The following is a 22,618-nucleotide window of genomic DNA, read 5'->3' on the forward strand; positions in this document are numbered from 1 at the left end:
TTGGGTGGATAAATAAATCAATAACAGAGGGGGGGGGGATATACAAAGCCTAAAAGGTGCAAAACTGCACAAAGCATGGGGAAAACAGCCCTAGGGGGCGAGGGAATCAAAATAGACAAAGGCAAACCCCAAGAGACAACAATAAGTCTGTTCCTGTTCCTTGGGGTATCAACAACCAAACCATGGGGGGATCCGTTGAGCCTGGAGGAGACATCAAAGTAGATGACATTCAAAGTTTTTTTTTTGGGTGAATTACATTCAAAATCTTATCAAAGGATCTAGAGTTGGAAGTCCATCTATGTGGGTTCCTCTCCGTCCAAGGGTGGTTGATGGTATTTCCGCAGTATCATAGATCGATCTACTAGCAGAAGTCATATCAATGCAAGTCCATTCCCTCTAAAGGCGGAGGGGTCGTCTCCTGGCAGACCAACATTTGGCAAGGACACACTTGCGGATGGTGGAGGAGAAAGGGAAGTCAAAGAAAAGATGGTTGCTATGTGACGGTGGATGGGGAAGGTTGGGTGGGGAGGTAGTTGTAGAGAGCTCTCCAAACAATGAAGCTATGACGGGGGATATGAGATTTGAACCAAACAACCTTGTGCCAAGGGTGGGGGGACCTGAAGAGTGAATCAGATGCCAAGCAAAGGAGGAGGAGAATTTGCCAATAGAGGAGGGGAACCAGATAATTTTGTGAGCTCTATCCAATCTGCCAGGGGGAGGAAGGGGGTGGGGGGAGGAGAGAGGGAAGGGATGTCTAAAGGAGGAGACTAGGACTCGTTGGAGATGATAGTGGAAACGAGGGAGTCCTTTGGGAGTCTGGATGAGTAAACAGATCTGGATCCAACTTGAAGGAGAAGGATACCATCCGGATGCCAATTGTCAAGCTAGAGAGAGGTGGAGGTGCCATCTCCAATACGAGAGTGGATGGCTTGCAAGGCAATATGCCTGGTATGGAGAATGTTACACCAAACCCAAGAAGAATTCGGGATGATGGGGGCGGTCCAAAGGGAGTATGGAGCAGGAAGGAATAAACCTAGGACACCCAAATGCTACGAGGTTTGGAGACTAGCTTCTAGATGAGCTTGAGAATACCAGCAGTGTTCACATCTTGATCCTCCTCAGACCTAGACCTCTGTCAGACTTGGGAAGGTAGATAGAAGACAAACAGAGAGGGTGAAGGAATTTGGCATTTTCCATACCTTTCCAAAGGAAGGAGCAGAAAGGGGACTTAGTGGATTTGATGATGGTTTTGGGGAGTTGGCAGACCCCAGACCAATAGATGTAAGATGATTGAAGGACAAAACAGATGAGTTCAAGGCAGCCCGCATAGGAAAGAAGCTTGATGAACTTTAAAGAGCAGAATGAAAGTTTCCCTTTTTCAATTAAAAGAAAGCTTGAAGACAACTCAATGGGTATGAAAGAAGGTTGATATAGGGCATAAAAAGAATAAAAAGAACTTGGAAGAAATTAAAAAAGATGAAGATTTAGAAGAGAATGGTGCTAAACAATGCAAAGGAATTGAAATCGACGGACAGGGGTGCTCTTCTGAGTATGTAGATTAGCGTTTCCAGGCCAAACGACAGGAAACATATATTCTTTTTGCTAAACTTGCAGAAAAGTCCAATAATCAATCTAAATCTAACCCTATACTCAACAAGATGGTATATAAGAAAGAAAAACCTATGGGTCGTAATTTTAATTATATAATTAAGAAAGTTGATTTGCTTCTACTACTGGAGATCCCCAAGATGGATACTGTCATCATTTATTCATCACATGTACTCAAAACTCAACTGTTTCAGTCCTGTGATGGTTCAAAAGGTCTGACATTTGTTGGGGTTGGACTGTAAAGTTGGAAGTATCATGGGTTTCTCTGTCCTGAAAATTGACGATCTGAATAATCCTTTATCATCCCAACAACCCTTGATGACACTGTTAAAGTTTACTCTCTGTCTCTCTCTCTCTCTCCCCACTTTTTAATTTGAGAGGGGAGGTTATTTTTTTCCACTTCCTCTACCAACCTAACCCTCTGGGGGAATGCTGGATTGCATCCGTGGATGTGGCAACAACAGGCCACTATTCTTACTGGTTGGACTGGCTGGTTTTTACACTCTGTTTAAGTAAAATCTATCACAAATTATCTTGATGATGTTCCCAGATACAAAATTTCCAATTGAAAAAAAAGTATATCTCTCAAACCATAGCACTACTGTCTTTTAACTGCCTACGATAAACTTCCATGCTGTTTAGAGTTATAGGGACAAGTGGGACTCCCACAGGAAATGGGCTGGATTTTGGGGAGGGGCCTGATCTTATAAACACCAAGGTTAGGCCAAATAGATGGCCTTTTTAAAAAAAACAAAATTCAGGTCTGAAGGTATTTAATTTGGATGTTCTTGGTAAATGCTTCTTGCATCTACTTTGTGTATTTTGGTAATTATGTGAACTTTTGTGGAAAAAAAAAAACTTCTTGCATCTCCTCAAGTACACGTAGCACGTCTATGAATTATTCAACAACTTCTTAGACATGATTTTTTAAAATTCCTGAGTTATGCACTTAAGTATTGCTCATCAAAAGTTAATTAAACTATTTTTTGTTGTTGTAGAAAGGTAAATAAAGCTTTGTTACATATAATTGTGTAGTTTCTCTCTCTCCCTGATGGATTCTGGCTTTCTCAATTTTAAGCAGGTGGTTTCCATTTCTGCTCAGTAGGGCTTGCTGTGATGCCTGTGGAAATCTGAAAGCAGCTTTTCTAGTTGCAGTGGTTAGTTTTTTGTTATTGTTATTGTAATATATGTTTACCTTTTTCTTTGTTTCTTCTTCTTTTTTCAAATGATGTTTGTAGTTTTGAATCCTAGGATTTTGCTGCAATCACTTACAAGAATATGATCAAATGTTAGATGACCTTGGACACGATTTGTGATCTTTAGCACACAATATGTTTTTTTTTTTTTCGTACTGACATTGTGAAAAGATTTTTGAAGCGTGAAGATATTTTTTTCCTGTTTAAATTCGTTGGATCAAATATAAGCTATGTGTGCGCTCCTAATCCTGTAGTTGGTGTTGATTTATTTTGAGAGAATGGCCCAAACTTCCATGCAAGTAACATATTTCTGAAATTTGCAAGTTATGCTTAGCGCATTGCTGTACAAGTTCACTGTATAAATCAAAAGTTCGAAAATTCTACACAGGTTTCTTTGAAGTTGAAAATATTTTCTGGTATGGTTGAGCCAATTTACTGGCTGATGTAGCGAACAGCTTGGAAGAAAATTTTACGCGACAGTACTAACTGGAGGCCATATTTCATTCTCTGTTTAGAGTACAAGAACAGATTGGTTTCTGGTTCAACGATCATTAAATGAGACAGCCATTTCAGGCTTCTTAGTGTCTAATTTGTCTTCATTCTTTACTGTTGCCATATGGTTTGTTTGGATAATAGTGTCCTCTTCATTAGCAGTAAAGCATTGGAGTATTTTTCTTCTTACAGGTTAATTTGATCTCCAAATCCTCAGAACCTTCCTCTTCCTACATGCTGCTTCAAGTCGTGCTTCTCTAGCTTGAATAATGCAACAACTCAGCCTTATCCCTACTAAATGGGGCCAGCTACTTGGGTTTTTGACCTCCAATCAACTCTATTTCGGGTCATACTTGATACCAGGCCTAAGTTATGCATGTCTTTCCTCACCACTTCTCCTTAGGTTTTTTTAGGTCTGCCCCTGGCTCTTTTAGTTTCTTCAATCTGAATCAAATCATTCATATGTACCAAGGTTCAAGGTATCGGGTTTCGACCCTTGGGGAGACCAAAATTTCGGTCGGAACTTGAGAAATTTCGAGGAAACCAGAGAATTTTTCTCAGTTTGGTGGACACTTAGGCCCCCCAAAAAGTGTTGTTTTTTCCTTATTTTTTGTGTAAATTCTATTTTAGACATTTCTAACACATTCACATCATTAGTTTCATAAAAAAAAAAACACAAAGTCGTACTTGTGTGTTGAACCAAAGGTTCGGTAATCATTACGCTGAGTTGTTGACTGAAATATGTCGTAGTTAAATGCATTTTCAAAAACAGAAAATATAATAAAAGGTATTAACATGCAAAAAAAAAAAAAAAAATTCGGCTAGCGTGAATGCGTAGATTGGGTCCTCCTAAGTAACATATAAAACATTTACATAATTCTAGTCTATTTACAAGTATATTAATGTGGGTAGAGACCCAACCTGATTGAATGTGGGCCCACTTAAATGCGTAATAGCCAATTACTAGAATCAGTGGCAATGTGGTAATTAAATTGAATTTCACAAGGTAGAGTGGTACTTTTGTGAATAACCAGGAATTCTTAATGGAGTGGCAGAATTGTAATTATAAGAAACTCCCAACTAAAAGTAGCAAAATGACGGATATGGGTTAAAGGGAGTGTTCTGGAAAATAATAATTGTGAATGGGAAACAGAATAGCTAAAGCACTAGAGGGTGGTAACTAGATTAATCAGGTTTAAGAATAGGTTAAATAGAACTCAACTTAGTGGGCAGGGCATACTTGTAATTATCATGAACAAGGCTGCCACCTTCTCCACGACAAACAGAATAACCATGGCAGAAACCAGAAACTTGAGATCGATCCAGCAACCTAACAAAGGCTCCCAATCTCAAGAAAATTTGTGGACAGAATTGCCTTCCCCAGATTTATTGAATCCAAAACTCAATAACATTTAGCAACAAGCTTTGATCAAGTATTAAAGTTCTGAAATTTCTCCAGGTGGTAATTGCAGGATCAGCCATGAATCAGACCTCAAGTTCTCAATAGGGTCGATCACAGGCACTGAAATCTTAGGGTTTCTGATGGCCCAGATGAATATTTCCTCCAGTCAAAATGTCAGGTAAAGAGAGTTAGGGTTGAGGGAGATCAGTTGAGTCCCTCTCAGGTCTACTGGCTTGGTGATGGCAGAAGTGAGTGCAGGAAGATGAAGAAGAAGGAATAAGAGAAAGAAAGATGGAGAGAAACAGAAGTCACGCAGGGAGGGTGATTGCACCAAGAAGGAAGAAGGGAGTTTTCTCACAGAGGAGGAGAGAGGAAGAGAGAGAAAAGAGAGATCCATGTAAGAAGAAGAAGAAAAAGGGGGGGGGGAGAAGACAGCCACGTAAGGGGGGGAGAAGACAGCCACGCAGGGGGGGTTTCCCAATCAAACTTTTCTTCATTAATCAACTGAAACTATTGTGGCTCATGGCTTTATATAAGTAGGAAAAGAGTTACTAAAAAAGAGAACTGCCAACTAGGAAATTGATCTAACATAAAAGAAGCTTCCTAATTTAAAATCTAATAAATAGAAACACAATAAAATTAAAATTAGAAAATTCTACTCTACTTACCTAATAGCTACCCTAAAATAACTTAAAATAAAAGATAACAAATACTCTCAGAAAAAGAAAATCCTAGAATATCATAATAATCTTGAACCCAAATCAGTAACTTGGAACCCAAATTGGATCTGGGTCTTGGTCTGGGTTCTGGAGCTGGTTTGGGTTGATCCATTAGAGCGTTGCTACATTATATATTCTATAAAAATAATGATTTTTAGGGAAGTTGGGACTTACTTTTTTAGTCCAAGTTGTCTTTCTTATGTAGATGAAGCAAGAACTGCTCTTAGATTCAACTTTGTTAGGCAAAAAAATGGAAATCTCCACTGTTTCCCCAAGTTTCCCACTCCTAGGAGAAAAACTAAGAAGAGGGCCGAATTCTACTAAAGAAGGCTCGGGTTTCTTTTCAAACTAACTTATATAGGACCTGGTTCTATCCAAAGGGTCGAACCAGTTGGTTTGGCCATAGTTGTCATAGGCGTCGCCAAGGCGGCGATTTGGCATCCTGGCGGAAAAAGAAGTTCATGGCAGTGCTATGGACGCCATTAGCTGATAGGCGTCGCTTTGGCATTGCCATGGATGCCATGTCACGCCTAATTTACTAGGCGGTCGATTTTTTGTGAAATGCAGGGTGATTTTGATAGGGCTTTGTTGATTTTTGATGATTTGATGTTGCTTAATGTTGGTTTTATATGTTATAGCATATACATTGTAGGCTTGTAGAATGTTAAATAACTTTAGAAAATAGGAGAAATAAAAAAGTAGCATACTAAATAACTTTAGAAAATAGGAAAAATAAAAAATGACACATGGGCGATTTGACTGCCATGGCAACGCCATAACGGGCGATTAATCGCCACATCGATTAGCCACCCCTCCACCGCCTTGGATTGATTTGACGCCATGACAGCTATGGTCAAAATTTTCCATGTTTCGGCTGAAACATGGGGAATTTCGTCGAAACATGGTGAAACTTATGACTTTGAAAAGTCACATGACATCGTTTCGACCCTTGGGGATTGGGTCGAAACCTGCGAAATTTTGTAGGTTTCAATCGAATTCTCGAACCATGATCTGTACTGAAGCATCCAAAGGCCTATGTCGCATGACTATCTTTTGAAAAAATTTCCTTTTAAGTTTTAAAGAAGTATATACGTTGATCACACAACAATCCGGATGCACCTCTCTGCTTCATCCATCATGTTTTAATTGTCTGTGAAACAAGCATCCTCCATATCACATTTTTTTATTTAGATACCTAAATAATCAATTTGTGAAATCTCCCTCTCATCAATTTTCACCACCTTATTATTCTTCCTAGTGTAACTAAAGTTATACACCATATATTTCGTCTTCGTTCTACTTATCTTTAAACCTTTTGACTCCAAAGTTGATAGCCACAACACCAACTTAGTGTTAATCCCTGCTTTTGTCTCATCCACAAAAATAATATCATTAGCAAAAAACATACACTAATGAACCTCATCTTGAATGTCTCTGGGCAAATCATACATGATAAGTGCAAACAAATAAGGGTTGAAATTTGATCCTTCATGTAACCCAAATTGTAATTGGGAATTCACAACCTTGATCCCCAATAAGTCTTTTACTCACCACGACTCACCACAACATCATACATAACTTTAATTATGTTTACGTATTTACTTAAAATACTTATGTTTTGTATTACTTGCAAGTTTAACTCTTTAGGGACTCTATCATAACCTTTTTCTAGGTTAATTAAGACCATATGGAGATCCTTCTTGCCTCTAAATCTTTCTTCGAGTCTTCTAAGTAAGTAAATAACTTTTGTTGTGGATCTTCTTGGCATAAATCCTAATTTGTTCTCCGTAATATTAGTTTCTTGTCTTGGGTGGGTTTCAATAACTCTCTCGCATAATTTCATAGTATGATTCATTTGTTTTATGCCTCTATAGTTATTACTCTAAATATTATCTTTATTTTTTGTAAATTGGAACCACAATGCTTCTCTTCCATTCATTTGACATTTTGCTTCTACTCATAATCTTATTAAACAGGTTCGCTAGCCAAATAAAACCACATATTCCTAAGCTCTTCCACACTTCTATTGAGACCTCATCTGGGCCTGGTGCCTTGCCTCTACTTTCATCCTCAAAGCTTCGCCTACTTCAGACGCCCTAATTTTTCGTACCTATCTACACCCTTTGGGTCTTGTTTGACTTGATTTTATGATATGAACTGCACCCTTTATAACTCGTTATCCTCGTGTTATTTCTTCTTCTACGTTAATTCTTCCCACCCCCCCCCCCCCCCCGCCGGGGTGGCCCCAGAAAAAGCACCTATGGCTTTGTAAACTTCATGGTATACCATATTTCAGCTAATTTTGTTATATCATGTTTTTTTTTTAACCTTACATTTGCATTCCTGTGCTCTCACCCTTTGAATTTGTAACTCTCTGAATAATTTAGGCCAGCAACATTTCATTACAACTGGGAGCCACTCATCTAGTTTATATGCAGGTCTTTCTTGCACTGTGCACAGCAGTGACTCTTTATTTTGCTAAAGAAGTTCCCCTTGTCAGCAGTGAGGCCAATCGTTTAGCAGACTCTGCTCCCTTATTGGATGCTACTCCGCATTCTGGCATTGACCTTGCAAGGTTAAATTCCAATAAGTCACTTGATGATCATGCATCTGAGATTGATAATGTAGATGGTAACCAGAAGCATCTTGACTCGAAAGTTAAAGAGGAACAAAGTGAAACCTTTAATGATGGACCTGGAGCAGTGATGGTCAATCTCTTGACAAGCTTAAGGCATTTACCATCTGCAATGCATTCAGTGCTTATTGTTATGGCTCTTAGTTGGGTATGTGCTTCAATTCTTGTCCATTAGCTATATATTTCCAAAATCATTGATGGTCCTTGCTCTTCACTTGCTTTATAGCATTCACTTTTTCATTAGGAGTTGTAACAGTATTGCTTGGTGACATAATTTTGAGCTATATTTCAGTTTGTGTCTACTGTTCTTAACAATCTTCTCTTCCATGCAGCTGTCTTGGTTTCCATTTTTTCTCTTTGATACCGATTGGATGGGGAGGGAGGTTTTCCTTGGTGATCCAAAAGGGGATAGCGATCAAATGGATGCATACCAGAGAGGTGTCAGAGAAGGTGCATTTGGTTTGCTATTGAATTCAGTAAGAACTCAAAATCAATTATAAACTTTTTTCAAACCTTGAGTTATTTTCTGTGGTATCAAAATGCTAGAGTAACTGCATACTAGAGAATCTTTTGGTTTCTCCTACCTCAATTGGTTTTGGAAACTGAGACTCAGTTTTCTGATTAGGTTGTTCTGGGGATCAGCTCTTTCCTTATTGAACCAATGTGTCGGCGGATGGGTGCACGTCTAGTGTGGGCAATGAGCAATTTTATCGTGTTTGTCTGCATGACAGGCACAGCCATCATTAGTTTATTTTCTGTCAGGGAAAATCCTGACGGAATTCAGCATGTAATTGGAGGGAATCATGCAGCCAAGATTGCTGCATTGGTTGTATTTTGTCTTCTAGGGTTTCCTCTTTCAGTAAGTATCAGCATCTGTGGAGCAATTTCCTTTTCCATGTGTATTTGTTATAGTGTTGCAATAACCATATGCTTTGTTGCAGATTACATACAGTGTCCCCTTTTCTGTGACAGCAGAGTTAACTGCTGATACGGGTGGTGGACAAGGTTTGTAGAGATTTCTGTAGGATCTTTTTTCTTTATTCATTTTATCGTTATTTTCATTCATATCTTTTATCTGATGGTGTAAATGTGCTCTTATTCTGAACTGGATATGTGGTTTGCAGGTCTGGCTATTGGGGTTCTAAATCTAGCAATTGTTATCCCTCAGGCATGTTTCATTGTTTTCTTCCCCTCTTTCTTTCTTGTTGGACTTATGCTTCATTTTCCAGTATGTGATAAAAGGGAAAACTACAGACGTCCTTGGACGTGTGTATTTTTTCTCTGACTGCCCAACAATGGGGAAAATAATACAGAGAAAAACAGAGAAGGTTCTTGCAAACATAAGGGGTAGGGATTGTGTGACTTGCTATCAAACGTTGTGGGTTAGTTATGTTTGGAAGCGTTTGGGGATTTATCCACCTAAAAGGAAAAATGTCAAGTTTTAGGGGCTGTTTGAAGGGTTCAAAGTTGTACTCCAGAGCAGGCATTTTCAGCAAGGGTTCAGGGTTTTCGTTTAAGAAGGATAGCAATTCAACTGGGTTGGGCCCAACAGACAATAGGAAATTCTAGGAAAAGCAAGAGATTTTTGCTTGTTGATGGAGGAGGAGGTCTTCTCCTGGCTATGGATTTCAATGAAAAACAGAAAATGATGGTTGGTGGCTAGGGTTTAACAATGTTGGAATTTAAATGGAAATAAGGTGGAAACACCTTTCGTTTTTGGGATTTGGACTGAGCTTCAATAGAACTGCAGAGTGAAGATTATGGCAAAATAGGAGGACATGAAAATATCGGAAGAAGTTAGTTTAGATACCGGTAATAATTCCACTTACTGGATAACACCTAGTAGCTGAAAATTATCAAGGCCCAGTGGAAATCACCATCCATGGAAGGCATCCCCAATGGTAGCAGCACAATATAGAACCTCTGACAAAATGTGTAATGGTGATTGAAAGTTTTAAAAAGCTTCAATTGTATATTGGCATCCCCCCTTTATTACTACTAATTGAATTAGGAGTTAGTCTCATAGTGGTCAACTGGTCATATGACAACTAGGACCCCAACAACTCCAATCTCTTGAGGCAAACCAACCTAACTAAGTCTACTATGAAGTAAACCAAAGCTAGAGCATGGTCTATGCCTCTATGGGAGGATCAAATTTCCATGATGGCAAGTCACTCTGAAAACTTAGGTCAGAATGTCAAACCAAAATTTTGAAAATGGTGCAATTGTCATCTTTTTTATATCTTGCATGCCTTGTTTTACTTGTATGCATGGGAAGGATGAAATTTTCATCTCCCTGCTTTTCTGTGGCTGATTCAACTAAACCTGACCCAATCATACAAAACTAAAGTATCCTTGAAGATTGGAAATAAGAGAAATTATTACAGGGGAAAATTACCTAAATTATCATTCTAATGTAATGTACTTCCCCACACCCCTTGATGCTGAAGCATCTCTAGCTTCAAGAATATGCTTGGTCATCATATGGAGTATTTCCTCTGCCATTTTTGGAGTTACTTTTAAATTGTTAAAACTGTCTTTTTGGCCTGATTTAGGTGCTTTTGGAAATGTTTTATGGTTGTTTGTGATAATAGCACATCTAGATAATCAGTACTAACGGCAAGAGGAAGGAGAGAAGAAGAAGAACATTGAGACTGCCAAAAAGAGGAGCAGAATTGACTCACTTGGCAGTCCCCCTTTTATGTTAATAAGTAGTAATGCAATTAGTAACTTCCCTAGTCAGTGTTTTTATTGGCAAGTCTCAAGTCATTTTTTATGTTGTCTAACTAGGAAACCAACTAATAGAAGGAAACAAAATATAAACCAATAACAAGGAAACTAAGCTAGTTGTCCAGCTGTACAAGACACAACATGATGGGAATTCCCATCATGTTATGTACACACACACACTACATAATGACCCCCATGGTACATAGGTCACACAAGTTAACACTCCCTGCATATAAGTCACCCATGCCCAGCTTGAAACACCCTTTTCCAAAGGCAGGACCAAACAAGGGTTTGGTAAACATATAACTAAGCTGATCAAAAGATGAGATGAACAGAGCCATAATGAGTTTCTTCATAGCAGCACTCAACACGAAGTGACATTCAACTTCAATGTGTTTGGTCCATTCACGAAACACCAGATTGCTAGCAATGTAGATAGCTATTTGGTCGTCACAAAACATTTTCATAGGCTAATCAACCTAGAAAACCCAACTCTTGAAGTAGCGACTTCAACCACATCAACTTAGCTGTAATATGCCATAGCTCTATACCCAGCCTCAACACTAGATCTAGCCACGGTTGTGTGCTTCTTGCTCTGCCATGTGACAAGATTGCCACCAATAAACGTGCAGCAATCTGTGGTAGACCTATCACCATCAACATTAGCCTAGTTAGCATCGGAAATCCTACCAAATCAATATTCTAATGAGTACGATAAATAAGCCCTGTATCTTAAGATATGACAAACTCTCTCTCAATGAACTTTCTTCATGGATCGCATAAATTGACTAATAACACCCACAATAAATGAAATGTCTGGTTTAGTAACAGTAAAATAAATAAGCTTTCCAACTAATCTCCTATACGGTGTGGATCATCTAAATTTTCACCATCACTTGTTCCGAACTTCTGTTATGGGTCCATAAGAGTGTCAACTAGTCTAGATGCAAGCATACCTCTCTCAGGAAAATCCAGAATATATTTCTTTTGTGATAGACTAATCCCTTTTTGGCTCCATAGTACTTTAGTACTAAGGAAATAGCTGAGGGAACTTAAGTCTTTCATTTGAAAATGCTGTTGTAAAAAAGATTTTATATCTACAACACCCTCCACACCATACGTCTGAGTATAACCCTTCACAACCAAATGGGCGTTAAGCCATTCAATGGAACCATCTGGATTGTGCTTAATTGTGTACACTTAGTGACACCGCACAAGGATCCTTTCATGCGGGTGTAAATCAACCAGGGTCCATATTTGTCTAATGCGGAACTCCGGTTGGGGTAACCTTATCACAAGCACTAGTGGCAAAACAGTAAATATATGGATTTATAAGAACATTGGCAAACTTGTAATTTGTTAGGACATCTCAACATAAGTAATGACTTGCAACATGATAGTGAAAAGGGTGAATTAGGAACTAAAAACAAAATAGTGGTAAGTAGTAATAAAGGAGAGAGTGATGGGGAATAAGGAAAGTAGGGAAATGAATAAAGTAAAAAGAGGAGAAAATAAAGAAGGGGGGAAGAGAATAAGAGAAGTCAAGTCTTGCTGGGAAGAAGGAGAAATAAGGGAGGAGCGGGGGAGGAGAAGAGCATAGACCGAAGAAGAGGGGAAGAGAGAAATCACACTCAAGCCACACAGGCCTCACACCACATAAACCAGCTCAATTTTCCATCTTCAATCTGCTCTATACCATGCCCATCATTTACATATAATTAAAAGAAAAAGACATCTCAATTTGGAAACCTATTCTACTAAGGAATTAACTCAAATTGGAAACACGATAGAATATCCTACTCTAATCTACCAAATAAATGAAAGATTAAAATATTATTCTCAAAATAAATAAACCTTCCTAAATAAGTTAGAGCCGGTTCTTGGTCTAGGTTCCCAAATGGGTTTAGGTCGATCCATGGATATGCTCTTGCATAATTGTCGAGAGATTAAGGCATCCATTTTTTGTTTTCATAGCCACTTTCTATCCATGAGATGAAGCCTCATGATGAATTGCAGAAATATAGTTGGTAGATAATGATAAGCCAAGATTATGTAAAAGAAATGGAAAGTGAGATATAGAAACATAATTCTCAATAGTATTAGTAGTTGGAGTAATGTGATTAAGGGTACCTTTGCGAAGAGCTAATGGTAAGTCAGTAGGAGCTTCACTATGAAGAGCAGACTGGATGGTAGGCTGCGAAGAGTAGTAGACGACATTGTTTTCTTACACATTTTGTACACTTGTAGTGGTGCAGGAGATGATGCAACTGGAACATCATCAAAGGGCACAAGAACTAGTATAGGGAGTGCACAAGGACTATCAACAATCAACATCAAGAGTAGGTCTATGGGGTATTCTCAAAGAATATAACATTAGCATTGCAAATTGCTGATGAGGAATTGGGTCATAAAATTTATATGCTTTATGAGTTCTAGAATAACCAAAGAAACACATTTTACAGCCCTAAGAGACAATCTATCCACTTGAAGGTGTAAAATATGAGCAAAAGATGGATGTATAGTTGCGAACGTGACCAGCGACCCAAGGTGTTGGAGTGGCACCTAGCCGACAAAGTGCCCACCTAGGTGTGCAATATATGTAATATAGTAATGATAATTTTATATAATATTGCTTATATGCAACATAGAAGCCATATCAGTACAATATGATATAATTGTGCTAGTATACGACTGGCTATGATGTATGGTGCAGAATGCTGGGCAGTTAAGAAGAGCATCATGTAGATAAATTGTGTAGCGAAGATGAAGATGTTAAGATGGATGAGTGGTACAACTAGAAAGGATAAAGTAAGGAATGATTATATTAAAGCTGGTTTGGCAGTAGCTCTGATAAATGATAAGCTACGAGAAAGTCGTTTGAGGTGTGTCATGGCCATCTTCAACGGACGCCTTTGGATGCTCCGGTACTAAGTGATTTGATTCAGATTGAAGGATTTAAAAGAGCTAGGGGCAGAAGTGGTGAAGAAAGATATGCGTAGCTTAGGCCTTATATCAAGTATGATGTTTCATTTGCAGATCTTTGATCCAATAGCACTATACCAGAAGAAAGGGGATAGAAATTGACCGGTACAAAAGCCATCTCTACCAATCTATGTTCATTGATGAGACGGTGACATAGAGAAGAAAGTAAACTGACCGAAGATACATATGGTAGGTGGGATCAAAGATGTAATCGAATAGCGAATGCACTTGCAGTGTTGCATTTCCTACTTAATGCAATGGACCAATAATGCTAGAGTTGATACACTACTGGTTGAAAAAGACACTACACTTGGAGTGAACAAGTGTTGTGGTAATGAGCCATAAGAAGGGCATTGCTTCTGCCGTCATTGACGTGGTGAGATATATAGACGGCCTGCAGCAGTGTCTTGCTCGAATTGAGCTAATTGGAGGGCAAGGATCCATGTAGCCGACCCCATTTAGTTGGGATAAGGTTGAGTTGTTGTATGCTAGTAATTACTTAATAGGAGAAAACCAATAAATAATAAACAAACCGTAGGATATACCATCAGCATATTCATCAAAACATAAATCAACCTAAACTCATGAAACATCAAAAAACTGATCTAATATAAGGTCTGCTGTCACATGGCCTGTGTGGGTATACCCTAGGTTCAGATTTCACACCCATTTAACAGGATCTCAAGGAAACCCTAAACCAGAAATTAACTATACCTACTTGGGAAATGACTACTTGAGAAATGTGTTTTTTTTTTTTTTTTCTGAAATTCTGAACTGGTTTATGCTGGCAGTTTAATTTCTAAAATTTCTACTTATATTACTTCTTTCACATTGGGTTCTCCCTCTACTTCTAACAGATGATTGTATCCCTTGGAGCGGGCCCGTGGGATGCTCTCTTTGGAGGAGGTAATATACCTGCCTTTGTTCTTGCTTCCATTTCTGCCCTTGCGGCTGGTGTTATTGCGGTTCGTAAATTGCCAAACCTTTCAAGCAATGCCTTCCAGGCATCTGGTTTTCATTTTGGGTGACGCACACAAATGCACCACCACCATCCCGGCAACCTACTTCGGGGAATGGATTCAACTTCCAATCCAATGAATCTCACATTCAAATTCATTCATTTTATTCTTTTCACTCCTGTGTATTCAGCGAGTGGTGTAATATATGTCTTGTTAAAAACCGGAGCCATGTATACATCCAGATACCTAAGTTTTGTTGTCTTTGTTTTATTTTTCCACGGGGTTCGATGATGATGAGCTTACACTTATTATGATATACCACCAGCTGGTCCATGTTTCTCTGTGGCATGTTTATATTATTGCAGTGGGATATTGACAACTTAGAGAGATGTTTTAGGTGATTATCATCTGCACCAGATTCCTCCTTATGATCGGGTCAACCGGGCCAGATCATGAGTGGAATATCGTGATCGGGTCGACCATGTCAATGAATCATTGCCAAACATTTGCCATCATCTGTCCAGCAGGCTCTTTTGAGGTACTGGATGGTAGTAGGGACTTGCAGAGTGTATAATCAACTGAGTTGGTCGACTCTGCCAAGTTTGGAAGACAAACAAGAAGCTAACAGCATTGATGTTAACATAAGAAACTCTTTCTATTTGTAGCATTTAAGATTACTGTGCTTCTCCTGCTTATTTAACTGGATGTGTATGCTTTGCGACCAATTTGGTTATTTTATAGCATCTAGACAAGGAGAAGACTCCTTCAAACTGTCTCTTTGTGCTTGTCTCAGTAGAAAGCTTCTCTTTACCATTCTGACCAGGTAATGTAAAGTAGCACCTCAAAATATTGAAAACTTTTTCAAACCCGACAAGATACAGGGATGCATCTGACCCTCAGACTCAGGGTTTCCCAACCACTAAGCATTACTGACCTTTGAAGACGACCTGGCAACTACTTATATACCAGAATCCCTTTGGCCTTATTAGTAAGCTTTTAAGTAATGAATATGGCCGGCTTAGATATGGTAACGTGAGGAGTGCTCATGTAGAAGTTGGTATTCCCAAAGAGAGCTTTGTTTTTAAAATACCATCTTCTTATTCCTTTAATTCCCTTGTCAGCCAAGTAACATAAAACGGAACCATTATCTATAGTCTGCGGCCTCTACCTGGGTGCCAATAAGGTCATTACGAGAGAATTCTTTATGTTTGCAGGAAGAATTAGATATATACCAAACAAAACAAGAACAAAGCACAAGATCAAATGGGGTTATGTGGGAGTAAAATCAATATGAACACCGCATGGTCTTCGATAGACTGAATAACTCAAATGGTCATCAGCAACGCAAGGAACTCAAGATTACGAATGTCCACATTTGGAAAGAACATGACATTTCATGAATGATGTGCTGGTCCTCTGATGACACATTTCCAAAAAGCTAACACAATTGAAAGTTTTAAAGGGAATGGAATTTAGTGGCTGATCAATAATTTAAGATGTGGGGAAGTGTATCTTGTGAAGGTGTGCAGTTTTTGCATGCACAAGTGGGAGGTGCATGAGGAAACATCAACAGGTATCATTTTCCATTTCATGGGTGTAGGGCAGTGATTTCCCCCTTCCCCTGTGTATGGCGCAAGAGCCACACTCCCCAACAAAGACCATTTTCCTTTATGACATTTGGAAATAAGCAAAAATTTCCGGCATAGTTGTTGTGAAAGCTTTTCTAAAATGGCCTAGATATCTCATATGTGACAGAACAAGTGGGACACAAATTTTGTCGAAGTGTAAACTCAAAATGACTTTCGATTATTGTGTGATGGAAATAAATTTTAGCCAAATCTTGTTACTCAACTTATCATTTTAAATTTTTGAAAAAGTTTTGTTTGGTATCAAATGTAGTATATAAAACATTGGAAAAAAAAGGGCAATCGATAAAATAGGCACTCAAATTTGAATCAAGGAAAATTAAGCTAGTAAAGTTTTTCTTGGCCGTCCCACCCTTTTGGAGAGGTTTCCTAATCCTAATAAGTAAGTTCGATTATTGGATATTGGAGAGTGGCCTGTACTGGTCATTGTTATACTCAACTTTAATCAAATACCTTATATATATATATATTCATCTTTTTTATTTATATCTCACAGCGATGGGGTGTTATTTCGCCGTCTTGGCACATGGCCAAACGACTATGGGATGTTCTTTTACCCAAAAAAATCCTCTGCCATGGGTGTGGCGGAGTGGCGAGGATTCGATGACTAGTACGACATTGGGGCATGTGCCAATGTTGTCTCGACTATCCGATGCTCGTTCACACGGTTGCACCCGCAGCAGAGGATCATCGCCCATTCTTTTACCCCCCACCCCACCTGAAAAAAAAAAAACCTCATTGATCTTAACCAATTTACAAATTCAATACCGATGAAAATGAAACTTGATATTCGTTTTTGGTTTAAAAAATGAAACTTGATATGAGCAAGTATTATATGTCCACAAAATTACAATCCCACCCTTTGATTTTTATTTATTTATTTATTTAATTTCAATAAATACAATCCCAAAGACCCAACCTATCCTACTACAGTATTTGGAGAACCGAGAACCAAAGGTCCACCTGAAAGAAGACAGGTCTAGACCTACTCGCCTAGAAACACGGCTTCCAAATCTTGTTTCCCTTGTTTGTTTCCGTATGTCTGGTGCTGAGCAATAACGTAGAGACTGGAGAAAGTATTTAATTCCACTCTTCAGTTTTCCTGTTTGAAGTTGGACTACTCAGCTGTAACGCAAACAGGTGAATGCTAAATCGTCATTTTGATGTCCCACTCCAAATTTCAGCTCTCCTCTTGATTTCTTCGTCTTCATCTTCACTTTCACCCTTTACTAAGGTTCTAAAACTTGGGATCGACCTGTATCAACCAGATTTATCCTTTTTTTTTTTTAATATAGTTTTTCATCATGTTTTTACCCTTAGAACATACCAGTGTATTGGGATCGGATCGGTTTGATTAAGATCAAGGATAGGTCATGGCCAATACTGGTCCTATCCCAGTGATACTGACCGAGTTTTAGAACCATGCCCTTGACTGATTATAGGCTTTATAACCATGCCCTTGACTGATTATAGGCTTACTTTCTTCATTTTTTCTTGGGAGGTTCTCTGTGGGGAAGCATAGCCTCCACTAACACCCTTTATAGTCTGTCTCTCTTCTCTGTCTATATAGGTAATTTCTCATAGAGGAGGAGAGAGAGACTATGGCAGAGATTGCACTCCCCCACAGAGAACATTATCCCTTACTCTTTTATGGGAAATTGTTTTCTACCTGTTAGCAGAGGCTACTCTTTTATAAGCAAGTGTTTTCTATAGGAGAGCCAATGAAGACTGATGAACCATCATGGTTTTGTAAATATGGAATCGGAGAGATCATTCCATTGCGGAAGGAGAGAAAGAGAGAGAGGGAGGTGTTACTGTCCCTCCACCATCAGCTAGAAAACATTCTACTTTTTTTTAGGGTAAATGAATGCTCCTTAGTAGTATTACCTAGGGGTGTCAATTCGTGGCCCGACCGGACTAAATCGACCGGGACTGACCGTTTATAGACCGACCCAGCCCGGACTATTTATTAAACGTGTCGGGCTTGAGCCCGGCTCGTTTATAAATGGTCGGTCTCGGTTTTGCTACTTGGACCGTTGGGCGCCCGACCGAGACCGACTGAATAACACCCGACCGAGACCGGCCTATTGTGCACCAACTTGGCCCAACCCTTTAATGATTGTAGAATACCTATTTTACCCCCCAAATTAAAGAATAAAAACTAAAAAGTAAAGACATGTTCACATTTTAAATAATGGTTATATTTGGTATCATTTATTGATTTATTGTCATTTTTTTTGGCTTGCATGAGTGGGCCGGAATATAATAGCACATTTGAAAGAGGGCCCGTTTAAAAACCGGTTAAAGCCCGTTTAACATTAAACATGTCCGTAGCCCGGTTAAGGCCCGACTAAAGCCCGATTAAGGTGGCCCGATTATAGCCCGAGACCGACCGACCGAATATAAAGTGTACCATGCCCTCAATAACTAAGCCCGATTAATTAAATGGGCGGACACAGTGTAGCCTTTGAAAGTCTTCAAGCCCGATTAAGCCCGACCGAAACCGAACCGGCCCGACCGGTTGACACCCCTACTTTTGGCCACTTGAATGTCATGTCTATTCCTATAGGCTAACATACACTCAAGTCAAGTGTATACCCTTTGTTTCGGAGTAAATCATAGCATCATGGGCTAGTGTCTATCGTAGTACACCTCCCACTGACCATGTTCTCTACTTATCACATATGAGATAAATGAAGATGGTCTCAGAGAACTATTCAAGCATTATCCTATCGGCATTTGTAAAAGTATATCAATGTGACCTTTACATCTACCAACTAAGGAAGGCTAAGGAAATCCCACTAGTTAGGTTTTTCCATATCACACTTGCTTTTAAGTTTAGGGAAATGGGAACAGTCATCTCTTCTAAAAACAAAATATGGTGATAATATCATCATACATCATATGTAACTAGGAATCATAAAATAATCATCCACATGAAATATAAAACAAAGCCTTAGTGGTTATGGGATAACATCTAGAATTAGATTGACTTTGTCATCATATGCAAGTCACTTTGATTCCAAGATAGGTGGAAGTAACATAGCCTCTTTAATTGCTCCCACACAACAACATAATTACGTGATAATGCAATGCTAATAATTGTAATCAATATAACTTTTACATTGAAATTAAACAAAAAACTTGATTCTCCATCTCCCGTCGCATCCTCTAAGCAATCTCCTCCAGTATTTTCACGATAAAAAATAAAATGCCTAATTCTATTATATTCCTTTAAAATAAAGAAACCTTGGGAAACCCACCCACCATTTGGGCTACCCAAGGGGAGCATATATTTTTATAAAAAGGAAAATAGGAGAATGAGATTGAGAGAAAAATAAAATACAAGCCACCACATAAATGCATAACATACTATCCATATGGTTCATTAATCAATCCCATGACCACTAACAATATCATAACTGTTATACATATTGGGTATTTGATTATTTTAATTTTATTTCAATAATGTGGAAAAGCAACAATTATAAAAACCACATAAAATTTGACAACATGACAATCATAAATCTAATTTAAAAATTTTAAGCCCTCACAAGGGTTTCCAAAACCTAAGTAATCATACAAATATGATTATTAACACAAATGGATTACTAATTTCTAAAATCACATCCTAACACTTGAGTCATAAGCTAATTTGAGCAGAAATCTAAAAATTAGCATGCAAGGCCCATAACATAATAAGCCTATTTAGGTTGAACATAACTACTTATATTCAGAAAAAGCCTATATAATTAAAGCCTATTTGAACTTTAAAAAATATCAGGCCCATGTGGGCTCTGAAACTTAAAACATTAAGTTGAAATAAAACAGGCCCAAAAATTGCATATTATATATATATGCACAAAACCCAGCCCACAAACCCATACAAGTTTAAAAACAAATATGACTTAATTAAAAAGGGCATTAATGTAATTTTCGGTTAGGTTTCACAAACCCTACCCTTTTTTTATCTTTTCTTTTCTTTCTTGTATGGCCGCACCTGCAACCTTTACCTTTTTTTTTTTTCTTTGTGAACAGTGAACATTGTTCACCGTTCACAACAGGGAGGCCCATGTTTTTTTTTTACCAAAAAGGTTAAGAAAAAAAAAAAAAAAAAAAAAAAGATAAACAACAAATCCAAAAAAAAAAAGACAGAGAAGGTGAATCATTGTTGTTAATTATTCTATGAACCGTTCATGGAATAGTAAACAAATACATTCATTATTTTTTTTTTTAATTGAAAACAAAATTAATGGATCAAATACACAATATCGTGAAATTAAACAGAGTGTCTCTCCATCAGTAGGGAGGGTCTGATAGCACTAAAGGAACTGAAATGATTTGGATCGTCTAATTGATAGGGTCAGACATTCAAACAATCATTAATGGAGGAGTGTAAATCATTACTTGAAACTCCACAAGTGCAGAGCCTCCACGCGATCTTAGCCCTTTCACAGTGTTTCCTTTGAGTCCAAGCTCCTCCACAATAATCAGGGTTTTCACAAAACCCTATTTACCACTCAATTACTAGTGTAGAGTTCAAGAGTAAGAAAGAAGGAGAGGAGCACGGCTATTAAAAGAGGAGAAAATTAGAATCCTATATTGCTTTGATTTTTAGAATCCATGTACATCTCCAACCAAAATCCCTTTTAGTTAGAGTTATAGATAAACCCAATTTTGGCATAGGGATTTAGTACTTTGAGTCAATCACTCACAAAACCGATCTTATTATTATTGATAAGATATTAAATAATAAGCAATTTAATAATTCCTTTTCCCTAACAATAGACATCTAAATTCCCTTTCTCTATATAGCATAAGGATGTCATTGAGGTAGACCAAATAGAATCAGTAAATCTGTTGTGTCATAGCATTTGCAGCTATATTTTGCAAAAAGACATGCCCACTTAGAATTGTTTCCATCGAGACTTGTTCTATAAAAGCTATTAAAAGATATGACAGGTTTTCCTTCACCCACAGTGATGAAGGAATTCCTTCACCAATGGCCAACAATACTGTCCCTCTTGATCCATATATGTTGCAGAGTTGAACCCGTAACATCTAAAAGATATGACAGGTTTTCCTTCACCCACAGTTGCAGAGTATGTTGCACAGAGGTGTAGTTGAAAATATGGACAACGAAAAGAAAGATGATGGTACAATATAATTTCTTCCCCAAACTTTTTTAGGTTGAAACATTTCTTTCCATGTAGTTGGATATGCCTTATGGTAGAAGGTGAAGAAAGGAGAATTGAACCTGTAACATCTTGGGAACTTGCACTCTATTGACAAGGTACCAACCAACTAAACAAGTAGTTGTCTTCAAATGCAATCTACTATCAACTGGAAGCTTTGACCGGAACTAAATATGATTATTTTTTGATAAATTGCCTGTTGTGATATGCTTTATAAAGTCGTAGAAGCAAAAACAGTAAAACTGGCTGGGTATTATGAGGTCAAACTGCTGAGTTGAAATTGCTCTACAACTCATCCCATAATCATAGCTGTGTAGCAACGCAACCCTAAAATGATGCAGAAGATAATGAAAAAACAAGAAGCAACGCACATAGATTTACAAGGTTCGGTAAGATTGCCTACGTCCCAGGTGAGATGAGATCCTGCTTCACTATCAATGGAGAATAGGGTTACAACACTCGTCCCTCACACCTCTCAGTATTTCTTGCATTATAGAGAAAGAAACCCTTGCTACAAATATATAGAGAAAAACCCTAATTCGGAAAGTACACATTGCCTCCAAATAAAAAATTCGAACTTGTCGGGCTATGACCTCCTACACCCCCGCTATGCGGGAGGCCTCCTGCCCCCTTTACAACCCCACAGCTCACTAACCGGTTAGTGGGACCGCCGTCCTGCCTGTCAAAGCGCTGCACCAGTACTCCCTGGATTAAACTGTGACGGAATACAAGACATCGTACACCAACAAGCTGGCCATCCATAACAAATCAAAGAACAAAAACCCTTATGAGATGATAATGAAAAACCATGAATACAAGAACAAAGCAACCGCAACTCCATTACATGACCTAGGAATCTGGAGGATATACTTTTATTAAGGCCCAATCAAAGATATCACTCATGTTTGTAGTTACACAAGGTTCCCAGAGTGACTTTTAAACAGTACCAAGTCTGGGTAGGTACATCTCCCTTTAATAACAAAAAGAAATGATAGACATATCACGCTTCTGATTTAGAATTTTACAAATGTGGGTTTGTAGTCAATAGCAACGA

The 22,618-nt window shown here is 38.4% G+C and overlaps 1 protein-coding gene across 2 annotated transcripts in view; it reads left to right on the plus strand.

Annotated features, from left to right (window-relative positions):
• LOC122081355 (sucrose transport protein SUC3) overlaps window positions 1–15,498 on the plus strand; it is a 22,559-nt gene extending 7,061 nt beyond the window's left edge. The window contains exons 8-15 of one of the 2 annotated variants that reach the window (XM_042648444.1): window positions 2,690–2,765; window positions 7,856–8,200; window positions 8,385–8,528; window positions 8,678–8,911; window positions 8,994–9,057; window positions 9,177–9,220; window positions 14,622–14,670; window positions 15,121–15,498. In XM_042648444.1, coding sequence (XP_042504378.1) covers window positions 2,690–2,765; window positions 7,856–8,200; window positions 8,385–8,528; window positions 8,678–8,911; window positions 8,994–9,057; window positions 9,177–9,220; window positions 14,622–14,670; window positions 15,121–15,179 — 1,015 coding nt within the window. In that variant the 3' untranslated portion in view covers window positions 15,180–15,498. Of the gene's footprint in view, window positions 1–2,689; window positions 2,766–7,855; window positions 8,201–8,384; window positions 8,529–8,677; window positions 8,912–8,993; window positions 9,058–9,176; window positions 9,221–14,621 lie in introns of both variants that reach the window. The other variant, XM_042648443.1, reaches the window with a different exon arrangement.
• The last annotated feature ends 7,120 nt before the right edge of the window (window positions 15,499–22,618 follow it).

This window comes from Macadamia integrifolia, chromosome 6, assembly GCF_013358625.1.
Source record: "Macadamia integrifolia cultivar HAES 741 chromosome 6, SCU_Mint_v3, whole genome shotgun sequence".
NCBI lineage: Eukaryota > Viridiplantae > Streptophyta > Magnoliopsida > Proteales > Proteaceae > Macadamia > Macadamia integrifolia.